This window comes from Hyperolius riggenbachi, chromosome 1 (genome assembly GCF_040937935.1).
Source record: "Hyperolius riggenbachi isolate aHypRig1 chromosome 1, aHypRig1.pri, whole genome shotgun sequence".
Lineage (NCBI taxonomy): Eukaryota > Metazoa > Chordata > Amphibia > Anura > Hyperoliidae > Hyperolius > Hyperolius riggenbachi.
Window position 1 is genome coordinate 592,477,469 of NC_090646.1, and position 14,494 is coordinate 592,491,962.

Here is a 14,494-nt window from a genome sequence, read left to right on the forward strand (position 1 = left end):
GATAAGTAGAGAAGGGGTAGATTTTTATTTGTATTTTTACTTCACTGATTCTACTAACAAGATTCACTTTAAATGTATGCTATTCTGTCAATGTATGCTAGTTAGTTGGAACACCGGCCATACATGATTCAGTTTTTCCCATCGATATCCAGCCGATTTAGTCATATTATCAAATCTGATAGAAGTTGATGCTTCAATATGGTAGAACAATTGGTTGATTAATTTTTTGCCAAAATCAATCAAATCGGTCGATTGGACCGGATGAAAGATTTCAGTCGGTGGGGGCAGATTGATGGCCCATACTAGTGCAGCACTGCTTCAAACAGTGCAATACTGTGATTAGATGATTTTATGCTGAAATCTATTTAAAGGGAACCTGAGGTGAGAGAGATATGGAGGCTGCCATATTCATTTCCTTTTAAACAATACTAGTTACCTGGCAGTCCTCCTGATCTTGTGTGTCTAATCCTTTTAGCCATAGACCCTGAACAAGCATATTCAAATCAGGTGCTCTGACTCAGGTTTTGTTGGATTAGCCATATGCTTGTTCCAGGGTTTTAACTACTTATACCAGAAGATCAACAGGGCTGCCAGTTGCCTGGGAAAAAAATATATGTCAGCCTCGGGTTCCCTTTGAAATCTGTGCGGTGTGTGGAAGAATTTGATCAGATATCCTTTAGCTCACAAGGGCAGGGCTCTCTCACCCTTTTGTGTCTTGCAATTTGTTATACATTTTATTCATCATGTTACATTTGTCATTTCCAATTCAGGAGTCTATCTTACATTGCAAGCGACCTTTCATATTAAACATGTTTGAATATTGCTTGCCTATATTCTATGATCTTTCTATTTTTATATCTTAAGACAACAGGAAAGGCATCTTTCTGTAGAGTTACAAAAAATGGGTGGCAAAAATAAGAAAAGTCGTCACAGCAATGCTGCGGCCGTGCAAGGAATGATTTCTGCTGCTAATAAGTCCAGAGGGGCAGCGGAGTCCCGGCCTGCTGGAGAGGACGCAGCAAAGAAAACGACCGGCAAACCTGCAAATACCTCGTCAGGGAGCAAGGAGCCACGGAATAAGCAAGGTAAATGGCTGGGCCATGACCCTTCAACAGCTTGTAATGACCCATAGTTTGATCAATTCATATCTAGTCATACAGGTTTGTTACAGCTGGGGATAAAGTGTTAGAGAGTGCACTCCATACCTGTGAAGTGTCTCACCTAATATGTGCAACTATAACTTTGATGCTCCGTCCTTTTACACTTGATTTGCTAGTGTGTGTTGCGTTACTCTGTTAAACTGCAGGGTAACAAAACAACAATTCAAGGCAATGGGGCTTAGCACACTTTCTGTGTTGTGTTGCGCCAGAAGTGCCCGATCGGCCACTGACCCGCCACAAAGTCAACAGTTCCACGGTGGTGGAAGTCATGTAAGTCAATGGGCGACACAAGAATTTCAAATTTGTTAGTGGCGGCGGTGCAGCGCGAAACGACGTGAATACGGCCGGGAAACCTGGAAATCCTAGCGGCGTGCTTCCTGTCCATCAGGGAGTACTGATGGCTAACACGGTACAACACTTAACTGATAGCTACATAGTTAGTTTGGTTGAAAAAAAGACAATCGTCCAACCAGGAGAAAAAAATAAATAAAAAACCCACCATCTTGAACCTGCACAGTTGATACAGGGGAAGACAAAGAACATTACAAGGCCTGGGCCAATTAGCCTTATAAGGGGAAAATTCCTTCCCGACTCAAGATTGCAGTCAGATAAATCCCTGGACCAACTCTGCCAGGAATTGCCTAATAATTATAGCCGTGGACGTCCTCCACTGCAAGGAAAGCACCAAGCTCTCTTTAAATGCAGATTAAGGGCTGGTGCACACCGAGCGGCTTTTTCAGCGTTTCTGCAGCCGCTTGCGGCTGCGGATCCGCTTGGTCAATGTATCTCAATGGGGTGGTGCACACCAGAGCAGGAGGCGTTTTGCAGAAACGAAAAATGCCGGGGTGAGGCATTTTTTGGATTGCGGATGCGTTTCTGCCTCAATGTTAAGTATAGGAAAAACGCAAACCGCTCTGAAAAACGCCTGTTCAGAGCGGTTTTGCAGGCGTTTTTGTTACAGAAGCTGTTCAGTAACAACTTTACTGTAACAATATATGAAATCTACTATACTGAAATCCGCTGCAGCAATCCGCAAAACACCATAGAAAAATAAGAAAAAGCGTTTCAAAATCTGCTACCATTTTACGGATCTGCTAGCGGTTTTTGGTGTGCACCGGGCCATAGAGTTTGCCATAACTACTTCCTGAGGGAAGATATTTCAGATTTTAACCACTCTTAGGCCCAGTGCACACCAAAACCGCTAGCAGATCCGCAATACGCTAGCGGTTTTGGGAGCTGATTTCAGAGCGATTCTAGGTATGTTTAGAGAGGTTTTCTAAACATACCTAGCGGTTTTGCGTTCGTTTTTGTGTAGCAGATTACACATATTGTTACAGTAAAAGCTGTTACTGAACAGCTACTGTAACAAAAATGCCTGGCAAACCGCTCTGAACTAGCGTTTTTCAGAGCGGTTTGCGTTTTTCCTATACTTTACATTGAGGACGAAACGCTTCCGAAAACCGCAAACGCGCAGCAGGAGGCGCGTTTGCGGCTTGGCAAAAACCGCAAACCGCCGGTGTGCACCATCCCATTGCAATACATTAGACAAGCGTTTTTAGAGGCGGATGCGGCCGGCGGATCGCTCCAAAAACCGCTCGGTGTGCACTGGGCCATAGGCCCGGTGCACACCAAAAACCGCTAGCAGATCCGCAAAATGCTAGCAGATTTTGGAACGCTTTTTTTTATTTTTCTATGGCGTTTTACTAGCGTTTTGCGGATTGCTGCTGCGGTTTTCAGTATAGTAGATTTCATATATTGTTACAGTAAAGCTGTTACTGAACAGCTTCTGTAACAAAAACGCCAGCAAAACCGCTCTGAACAGGCGTTTTTCAGAGCGGTTTGCGTTTTTCCTATACTTAACATTGAGGCAGAAACGCATCCGAAATCCAAAAAATGCCTCACGCAGGCATTTTTCGTTTCTGCAAAATGCCTCCCGCTCTGGTGTGCACCACCCCATTGAGATACATTGACCAAGCGGATCCGCTGCCGCAAGCGGCTGCAGAAACGCTAAAAAAGCCGCTCGGTGTGCACCAGCCCTAACTGTGATTATGAGATTGTGTCCCCTTGTCTGTTGTACAACCCTAGGGACAAAATACTCATCTGCCAAACTTTTGTATTGCCCTCTAATGTATTTATACATGTTAATCAGGTCACTTCTCAGTCGCCTTTTTTCCAAGCTAAATAAGCTTTCGTGGTAAGCGAGATCTTCCATCCCACTGATTAATTTAGTTGCCCGTCTTTGTACCCATTCTAGAAGGTCAATGTCCTTTCTATAAAGTGGTTTTGTCATTAGTATCTGACTCGTCAGGGGCTGTTAGACCTTTTTGTTTGATTAAAGTTCAGCTTTGCTTTAAATAGAATTATTGTACCCACTACTTAGGTAAGTATCCATTTTTGTATTTATTTATTTTCCTCGCAGGTTGCTTTAGTTATCCTGGGGAAATGCAGGTTGTTGTTTTTTTTTTTGTTAAAATAAACAATTAGGAAAAAAAAATAAACAATTAGCTACAATAAAATTCACAAAATTACAAATGATTTGTAGTTCTTAGCAGAATATAGATAGCCCGCAGCATGTTCTTTGCTCTTTATTTGCCACTGACATTTAGGTTTGCCATTACTTGATACAGTTAGATTTGTACAACCATTGATTTTTGAAAATAAAATTTGTTATGAACAGTATAAAATATTTTTCGTTCAAGATGTTTCTTTATTTTTCCAGGACCTAAAACATACAGTTTTGCTCCATCTGGTGATTCTGGGGCTTCTGCATCTCAAGACAAGTCTATATTGAAGGTCAGAACATACACATCACTGCTATCTACTGTCTGCTGTACTTTTAGCCCAACGCCAGCTTGTTTGTTTTCTTTTTCTTTTCAGATAGTGCAGAAAAGGGCTTGAATTTTGGGGTGGTTACTTACTCCTGTACTCCTGTTTATGTCTCCATTGGAGATGTTTTCTTCTACAGCCTATCCTTGGGACCAGGGCTGTGAAGTTGGAGTCAAAGAGTTGAAGCAATTTTGGGTACCTCGAGTTTGTGGTTTCAATAAACGGAGGAGTCGGAGACTTTTTGTACCAACTCCACAGCCCTGGCAAGAATTACACTAAAGATGAGGAGTCTGAATCAAAGCAAATTTGGGTACCTAGAGTCTGTGGGTTCATCAATTGAGGAGTTGGAGTTGGCAGTAATGGAGAAAAAAAAATAAATATATATAAGGATGACGCCTCCCATGATATTCAATTATAACATAACTGGCACTTTCTTTATTCAAGACAGGGAACCTAGAAGCCAGTGTTTCGGGACCATGCCAGGTCCCTTTATCAAGGCAAGGATGCTCAGGGGTTAGACATTGACAGCTTAGAACAATTGCTCATGACTAAGGACCTTCCCAAAACATTATCGGCTATCTATGCTGAACTTCTCAGTTCCAATCACCCAAGATTAAATAAGTGCTTCCAGAAATGGACAACTGATATACCCGCTTTGACTAAAGAAGACTGGGACTCAATTTTAGCAGAATTTCCCACTACAGTAATTGCAGCCAGCGACCAGCTTATTCAAACTAAATTCTTACACAGAATCTACCTCACTCCTGAACGGCTACATAGAATGAGCAACAGTAACTCGAATATCTGCTGGAGATGCTCAGTGGATATGGGAAATTTGAGAAAAATACTCTTTCAACGCATAGACAAAACCTGGTGAGAATACTCTGCTTCTACGCCAGAAAGGAAATTTTAAAGTTCTGGAAAAAGAGCTCTGTTCCTACCACTGGTACGTGGGCCAAAACTATTAATAACGCTTTACCTTTATACAGGACTACATATTTAAATAGAAAGAGTCCTAAGAAGTTCAACAAAGTCTGGGGTATATGGGAGAGTAGGATACTCAATCCCACAAATGAAAACTTTATCCCAATTCTAGATTGGGCCGGGGTGGGGCTCTGGGCCTGAGGAGGACAGTATCTTTTCTTATCTTTCTTTCTCTTCTTTACTTTTCCTATCTCCTCCTTTGGGCCCTCTACGCCCACTTCTATATTCCTCTTCCTTTCACAGAGCAGTTTTGCTGACAGCACTTAATAATTTGATATATGTAGTGACACTAATAGACGGAAAGACACTGTATGATATCATCGCTAATTAATGCAACAACCCATGTATTTTTGTCTTGTTATAGCAAGCTCAAAGTTACTCAATTGCTGTATATACCATATCCTGCTCTGTACTTTCACCTGTTTAACTTTGTAAAAACTCAATAAATTTTTACTGGTAAAAAAAAAAAAAAAAAAAAAAAGGTTGCTCAGTGGCACAATCCAGTAGTAGAAGAAATTGGTTAGCACTCCAGCTTCTCAGTGAGCAGAATTTATTCTCAAGTCATATGTCAACACTCAAGTTAACAATTGTTTTGGCGCCATCAAGGGTCCCCTTCTTCAGAACAGTGCAGAACTGTTCTGAAAAAGGGGAACCTTAATGGCCCCGAAACAATTGTTAACTTGAATGTTGACATATGACTTGAGAATAAATTCTGCTCACTGAGAAGCTGGAGTGCTAACCAATTTCTTCTACTACTGGACTGTTCTCTGGATGTTGCTTGGCATCTATGGTTATGCACCCAAACACTACGGAAAGGTGTGCCTCTCCCTACCTCTTACTTTGCTCAGTGACACAAGTCTGACTGCTGCTCAGAACCATATAAAAAACAGTTAAGTCGCAACAGTGATGGCGCAGCAAACGATGACGCCGCTTCTAAGGGAAGGGGTTTGGAAGGAAAACAATGTACTTGGCCAAGATGATCTGGCACTCCGGATCCCTTGGCGGCACGTCAAGGAAGTTCTGACTGCCCACCTTGGCTGAGAACCCTGTAGGGTGCCTACTCAGTTTTACATAGAGGGATCTGTTGGGCCACATCGACCCATATATGGCCAGCTTTACTTCAAGTTGCAGATATCATCCCATGTATTTGAAACCTGTGTTAAATAAAGGGTGTGCTCTTTGCCCACCATAGGAAATACTAGAAGTCATGTTGTTTCTCTATAGATGTTCAAGATGATTTCAGCTAGCAAGGAGATATTCACAGTCCCACAAATATATCTCATAATAATGTGTATAAATACTGTATATACATTTTTTCATTTTTGTCTAACAGGTTGTAATTGAAAATAAACTGGAGAAGAGGATAATTTCTCTTATTAATGATCACAAAAAGCAGAGTTCTGATACAGGAATGGTGTCCGGGCGTCTGACTTCCAAGAAGTTACAGGTTTGTGGTTTGCTTCTGATTATCATAGTTTGTGTTTTCCCATTTCTCATCATCTTGTATGGCCAGTGCTGGATAGGATGTGTCCAGTGTCTGCGACTGCTGAAGGTGGGACATTTCTAAAAGTCGAATCCCTTATTATTTGTGTGACATTCGTGTTATAGCATTCATCTTAATTGTTGCTGTTTTTATATGGACTTACATTTAGAACGTTATGTTTCTTTGGTTATTCCAAAAAGCTTTGTCCTGTGTCTTTTAACAATTTGTTTACATGAATTAATAAAGTTTTCATATTTTTATACTATTTCTATATAATGAGTCTGTAAATATCTGTTGCACATACCCTCCAAACCCCCTCTTCCCTTGAATTTTACGCGAATATGTTTCTTGATAATCTAGTGCTTTGGCTATGTTTGTTAGTGTTTCAAAATCAGAATCATTTATTTCGCCAACTACAAACGGCTTTGTACCCGGAATTGGTTTTAGCTCATACAGGTTCTGGAAAGAGGGGGGGGGGGGGGGGGGGTGTAATGTCCAAAAGTCAAGAGCCGAGGCTGCTATACTACGGCGCCACCAGTCACACTTGGCAATCATCTGTCATCTCTAAGGAGACATGGCGGGGTTGGGGGAGACAGCGGAAGGTTGTTCCACACTGATAGCCTGATTACAACCAGTCCCTTTACTGGTAAATCTCCTTCTTGGCATCCAACACAAACTCCTCCAACATTAACCCCTTATTCACACCTATGCTCTATCTATATTTATTCATAAATTGTCGCCTTCCACTTTGCTCTGCATCACCGCACATTGCAGAGCATCAAAAAATGAATTTTTATACTTTTTAAGGCAGAAGTCCTTTCTTGGAAAAAAAAAAAAAAAAGATAAAATCAGTGCCGTGTACAGTGATGCTCTCTTTCTTGCTACTAGCCCATGTTGGTCTGAATATCACATCTACCGGTATAACCGTCAGCAACATTATGATCCAATTAGAGCACAGGTGTCAAACTCAAATACAAGTTGGATGAAATTGATCTCTAGGACCAATTCGCTGGCCAACCTCAATGTCTAGTGCCCACCTCTCTCTCTTATAAAGTTCCTTGGTGTTTAATAGCCCCCTCCTTCAGCTAAGTGGTTCCTTGGTGTCTAGTGGCCCTGTTCCCTACCCTATACAGTTCTCTGGTGTCTAGTGGCCCTGTTCCCTACCCTATACAGTTCTCTGGTGTCTAGTGGCCCTGTTCCCTACCCTATACAGTTCTCTGGTGTTTAGTGGTCCTCCCTCCTTTATACAATTCCCTGATGTTTAGTTCCCCTCCCCTATACAATTTCCTAGTTTTTAGTGGCCCCCTCCTTTCCGTATACATTTCCCTGGTGTCTAGTGGCCCCCTCCCTCTCCAACATACCAGTTCCTTGGTATCTAGTGCTTTCCCCTCCCCATATGGCTTCCCTGGTGATCTAGGGCTTACCCTCCAATACGGCTTCTCTCTAGTGCAGGGCTTTTCAACCCTGTCCTCAAGTACCACCAGCAGTGCACGTTTTGTGGAAATCCACAGAGGCAGTTCATCAGCTCTGCTGAGACACTAATTACCTCACCTGTGAATTTTTGTGGTTTTCTGCAAAACATGCCCTGCTGGTGGTACTTGAGGACAGGGTTGAAAAGCCCTGCTCTAGTGGTCTAGAATGGGCCAAACATAATGCAAAGTGGGGAAACCACCACAGGACCAAATCTGATGGCTTCGAGGGCCAGATTTGGACCACGGGCCAGAGTTTGACATGTATGAATTAGAGTGTGTGGAAATATCTTGCACACTCACTGAGAGTAGAGGCCATAGTTGCTCTTCTGTACACATTTGACTCAGAATTCAAGTTTAAAAAGTCACTGTCGGGACATATAGTAGAATTGTAACAATCTTACCTTCCAGCGGCGAGTCCCGTGGCATCTCCAGCGGTACTCGCTCGCATAGTGGGACTCCCGCTCGGTTTCCCTCCAGTGGCATCCCCAGCACCCCTGCGGCGGTGGTTCAACGTGCACGCGTGTGCAGTGTGTCTAGGCGGACGCGCGCGGGGCTGAGCAGCCTTTTGTGGGCTGAGGAGGTGTATCTGATGGGTTGTCAGCTGTGATGTCATCAGCTGACACCCTTTGGTAGGAGGTGCTGTCAATTCTTGGGGTGGGCTTATGCTCTACCTCTTTGGTACTTAAAGAAAACCTGAACTGAAAATTAAAAGTCAAAATAAGCATACACAAGTCATACTTACCTTCCATGTAGTCTACTCAGTGTCTTTCTCCTGTCCTGCGTCCTGTTTGTCCACTGTGATCAAGGGAATTTTCTGTCCTCCATTTTGATAACAGCTTCCTGGTCAGCACACAGTTAAACTGTAAAATCGCCCACTTGAGCCATAGGGAAACATGGACATTACCTGGTACATCAGTTTTCCTCTCAGCTATAACTGACAGCAACTGATATTTTACTGACAGCAACTGATATATTTTAGATCTGACAAAATATTGTCAGAACTGGAAGGGATTATTGTCAGAAGAAAATGGTGAGCTTCTGAGAGGAAATGATGGCAAGTTAACTATGTAATGTTCATTTGAAGTTACCTCATGTGTTTATTTTAAATATTTTTACTCAGTACAGGTTCTCTTTAAGGCCAGGGAATTCACTTGCTCGTCGGCCTTGATACTAATCAGTTTGCTGGTTCTTGGTCCTTATCCTAGTGAGATAGTTGTTTGAGAGCTACATTTTATATATTGTGCACACCGCGATTAATATGTACTCTAGTCAGTCTAGAACTGTGTAAAATAAATAAATAAATATATATATATATATTATAGTAATTATTCTGATTGTTTCTGTGTATGACCCAGCGTGCCCTCCACTTTGATTAAAGTCTCATCCATTTGTACAACAGACATTTGATACATGTCATAGACCTCGGCTAGCCTAACGACCCTGTCCCTGTCTCATCCTATATTGTACCTCAGCCATCTGATCTTATGTGTATGACTTCGGCCTGTTATTGACTTAGCACTTGTCTCATCTGTGTACTTTAGCCATCTGAATACCTGTGTATGATCCAAGCCTGTTATTTTACCTAGCTCTGCATTAGTCCTGCTGTACCGCATATTTCTAACTTCCCGTGTATGACCTCAGCTCCGACCTGACCTCCATTATTGTATATTGTGTGCACCTCAAACCCAGCCTGGGGGTATGGGGACTAATAATCTATTGGAAAAAAAAGTGAAATTGATTTTAAACTTTTGAATTACCTTGTTAGCATCATTTTTTTTACTTAACAGTTTGTAATAGAGAATTCATTATGGGTTTTATGCTTGACAGTTCCTCTATAACTACCATTGAGCAGAATAGAGTGACACCATTCAGCAGGATTGCTTTCAGCATTTGCCTTGTTCAGATTTGGGCATAGTTGAGTTTTTTTATGATTTTTTTTAAATCATTATGCTCAGCAACCACGATGGGACTGGAAAAACTCTGACTATGCTTTATTTTTCATCTTTGTCTGTGGTATTCTTGTAAAGAAGATATTGTTGTATTTTGTTATTCTCTAGGATCTGTATATGGCCTTACAGGAATTGAATTTCAAGGTAGAGCACATAGAGGAAGCAATGACAAACACGGTGCTGTATGGTGGAGATCTGCACTCTGCATTGGACTGGCTGTGTCTGAATCTGCCAGATGGTAAGCATTACAGTCGTTAAGATGTGTACATACGCATGTGTGACTACAGCTATCCTTTATACTGCAGACTGTGAGGAGAGTCCTTCATTCCGTCTATCGATGATGGTAACTCTGACTTCTATCCACAGATGCTCTGCCAGAGGGCTTCAGCCAGCAGTTTGTAGAGGAAGAGCAGAAGATACGAGCAAAGTTTAGTCCCCCTCCAGAGAAGCCAGCTGAGGTCCCCAACACTAAGCAGGAAACACAGGCTGCAAAGGTTGGCTTGATATCTATGCTACAAAACAGGCACATGTATCTTTATAAACAGAGACCTATTAACTCCAGGTACTGGTGGATTTCTGCACACTTATGACCGCCTTTAGTCACCTACAACTTTTTTTTTTTTTTGGGTGGGGGGGGGGGGGGGGTAGGCTTGCTGTTTCAAATATAGGTACCTGTGTGTAAATCCAAGGGTAGGACTTAAAGAGAATCTGTATTGTTAAAATCGCACAAAAGTAAACATACCAGTGCGTTAGGGGGCATCTCCTATTACCCTCTGACACAATTTTGCCGCTCCTCGCCACATTAAAAGTGGTTAAAAACTGTTTTAAAAAGTTTGTTTGTAAACAAACAAAATGGCCACCAAAACAGGAAGTAGGTTGATGTACAGTATGTCCACACATAGAAAATACATCCATACACAAGCAGGCTGTATACAGCCTTCCTTTTGAATCTCAAGAGATCATTTGTATGTTTCTTTCCCCCTGTTCTCATGCACTGAAGTTTCAGGCTGCTCGTTTCTTCCTGCAAACAGCTTTGCCCTTGTCTGTAATTCTTCAGTATGTGAAAGCCCAGCCAGCTCAGAGGACGATTTATCCAACTTGTAAAAGATAAGAGAGAAGCTGCCCTAATCTAAATAATACACAGGCAGTGTGCATAGAGGGGCCTGGAAGGGGGAGTTCATAGCAGAACCACAACACTGAAGAACTTGGCAGCCTTCCAGACACAGGCCGACAAGTCTGACAGGGGAAAGATACATTGATTTATTACAGAGACAGTGATAGTATAAAGTGCTGCAGTTAGCCAGAACACATTAGAATAGCTTTTGGAACTTGTAGGATGATAAAAAACAGGATGCAATTTTTGTTACGGAGTCTCTTTAACCTCCCTGGCGGTAAGCCCGTGCTGAGATTTTTAAAATCTCTCCTCCTCCTCCTCCTCCTCCTCCTCATCCATCCATCCTCTTATATCATCCAGTAGGGAATTGCAGATTTTCAAAACAGCTTATATACCATAGCTGGGATTTGAACCCAGGATGCAGTGTGTAGTAGGTATCTGTCTTAACCTCTAGACCATGAACCACACTACATGGTAAAGCTGTCCTAGCATAAACCATACTACCATTATGATCAATGCAATAGAAAAAGTAGCATGATTAAGGATTGGTACTTTTTGAAAAGCATGCTTATATACCATAGCTGGGATTTGAACCCAGGATGCAGTGTGTAATAGGTATCTGTCTTACCCTCTAGACCATGAACCACACTACATGGTAGTAGGTATCTGTCTTACCATCAACCACACTCAGGGCCAGGCCGAGGCAGAGGCTGGAGAGGCTCCAGCCTCAGGGCGCAGTGTAGGAGGGGGTGCACAATTCATTCAGCTGTCATTCCCAATTGTGTGGGAATTGAGGAGGAGGAGGAGGGAGAGAGAGAGAGATTTTTGATGTTATTCCGGAAAATTCCGTCGGAATTATAAAATTTCCGCGGAATTCCGTTTGAGATATATAGAAATTCCGTTCCGACTAACAAAATCGGAATTATTAATTCCGACCGGAATCACGGAATTAATAATTCCGCGGAATTTTCCGACCATGCCTGGTTGCCTCGTGATCTGTACCTATAGCGCGGATTATGCAGCAATGCAAGTCTATGGCGATGCGTTAAAGAGACACTGAAGCAAAAAAAAAAAATTATGATGAATTGGTTCTGTAGTACGGATAATTAATAGAATATTAGAAGCAAAGAAAATATCTTCATATTTTTATTTTCAGTTATATAGTGTTTTTTATAACATTGCATCATTCTCTAATATTTGCAGTTTCCCGACTACTCAGCATTTTAAATGATTTTTTACAGAGCAGGCTGTGAACTTTTGACCTGTCCTGAACTGTTCTCTGCAAAAGAAAAAGCCTGACAGCTGAGATAATAAACTTCAGATAACAGAGCTCTCTGTGACTTTGAAAGTCATGGAGCTGAATGGCTTGTTTTGCATAGATAACAACTAGAGTGTCTTAACTCTTCCTGTACTGGAAACCGCATTAGACTTATGACTCTGCTCCTAATGTTTTATTTCTTAGCTGTACTACACATACAAATCATAATTTTTTTTCGCTTCAGTGTCTCTTTAAGTGTGCACGAGTGGCATGGCGCGCATGCACAGAGTGCGGGTAAGCCAGTGGAACACTTCCTGTCCAGCAGGGAAGCGGAGTACATCACTGAGCGGGAGGGTTGGCGGTGCTATGCATATTACCCTGTTTTCACACTTTGCCACAGGGAAATGTGAAAGTGACATGGTGCAGTGTGAACGTCCTCCCGCAGGATGACCACACCGCACGAAGTGTGAAAAGGAGTCTTGGGCAACTAAGATCCACCTGGGATTGAAGCACCAGTTAGGGTTGAGTAAGTACACATGATTTTTATGTGCATAAAGCTCTATGTAATATGTTGGCCCTTTATAGAAATAAAAAAATTAGATTATCAATCTGGCATTAAGGTGTTAAAGGCAACGTTTGCCTGTAGAAAAAAAAAAGGACCATGATTACGCTATCTGTTAAGGTGCATGTTCGTTGCTTGATTTTCCTGTTCCATCGACCATTCGATTTGATAATTTTTTCGAATCGGGGAAGGATCCATTATGTTCCATTCTGCTTGATCAATGGAAATAGGGCGATACCTGCCTGAATCGATGCATTTACTCGGTCGAGCCGCTTGAAAAATATTGGTTGATCGTAAAGGAATTGGCTACTGTTCATATAACTTCGATTGAAAGATGTAAATTAAGAATTTAAGATCATTTACTAGCTACTGCCTATAGGCTGTTGGAGGCCTTTTAACTTGTTACCTGCAGAAAAATATTTTTCCAGTGTGACCATATAATTATCACTTAGTATTTATATAGCGTCCCATCTTCCTCAACACTGTACAGAGTATATATTGTCTTGTCACTAACTGTCCCTCAGAGGAGCTCACAATCTATTCACTGCCATAGTCATATGTCTATGTATGTATTGTGTAATGTCTGTATCGTAGTCTAGGGCCAATTTGTTAGGGGGAAGCCAGTTAACTTATTTGTATGTTTTTGGGATGTGGGAGTAAACCAGGGTGCCCGGAGGAAACCAACACAGACACCGGGAGAACATACAAACTCCTTGCAGATGGTGCTTACCAGATTATTCAGTTGCACACTGTTGTTGTGTCTTTGGTAAACCTCCATTTTAGCTTGCAGTGAATACGCCCTCACTGATAAGTATGGCTGAATATTGCCATTGCCTAGTGATACTTACATTGTGTACTGTGTACCAGGCTGGTAATGAGAAGGAGCTGAGTATGAAAGAGTGGATCCTGCGATATGCGGAGCAGGGAAGTGATGATGATGAGGACGAGGACACCGGCGTGGATCCAGCCAAAGATTCCAGAATGGAACAGTTTGACCCAGTGAGTTACATTATTATACAGCATATAACATCGAAGGCGTGCCAGACAATGGCTTGGACATGTACATGACTTTCTGCCGCTAGCTGTAATGTCAAACCGGTTGTGTTTTCTGCAGACTGAACGATATCTGGAGCTGACAGCCAAGATGTTGGATGCCAAAGCACAAGCCGTGCTCACAAAGCAAGAGAAGGACAAGGCCGGCCAGAGAGAAGCTCAGGAAAAGATCCGGGCCTTTCTGCAAGGTAGGGCAGATTACTTTGCTTATTCAACCATATCCAGTTTTGTAACTGTTATTCAGATTTACTGCAGTTAGCTTTTTCTGCATAAGTTGGCTGGCTGTGGCGAATCAGCTGAGATGACCGAACAGGAAATTTGTCAGGCTCTGGCAAGCAGAACTACTTGTGTCTTGTCTTAATCCTTTAGATGCCAATTTAGAGGCTTGCCAATTTAGCATGTTTTATTTCTTAGTTGTTACATTTCCTTGCTATTAATTAGTACTGCTATAATAGGTATTTCTGGCCACTTGTCACTAGGGAGCAGAGTGAGACAATAACAGAAGACTTCTGCTTTCAGTTTCTATATTTTCTGCTTGCAGAGAGACATCAAAGCATTCTAAGGATTTACAGCACGAGTTCTGCCGACTGAGATCAAAAGTAGTGCACGTATCTCAAATGAGATTCCTTTGAA

General features: G+C 42.1%; 1 protein-coding gene across 2 annotated transcripts in view; it reads left to right on the forward strand.

The window, feature by feature from the left end:
* DHX29 (DExH-box helicase 29) overlaps positions 1-14,494 on the forward strand; it is a 61,594-nt gene that overhangs the window by 774 nt on the left and 46,326 nt on the right. For both annotated transcript variants that reach the window (XM_068249243.1, XM_068249249.1), the window contains exons 2-8: positions 865-1,085; positions 3,880-3,953; positions 6,304-6,417; positions 9,983-10,112; positions 10,241-10,368; positions 13,676-13,807; positions 13,923-14,049. In XM_068249243.1, coding sequence (XP_068105344.1) covers positions 865-1,085; positions 3,880-3,953; positions 6,304-6,417; positions 9,983-10,112; positions 10,241-10,368; positions 13,676-13,807; positions 13,923-14,049 — 926 coding nt within the window. The remainder of the gene's footprint in view (positions 1-864; positions 1,086-3,879; positions 3,954-6,303; positions 6,418-9,982; positions 10,113-10,240; positions 10,369-13,675; positions 13,808-13,922; positions 14,050-14,494) is intronic.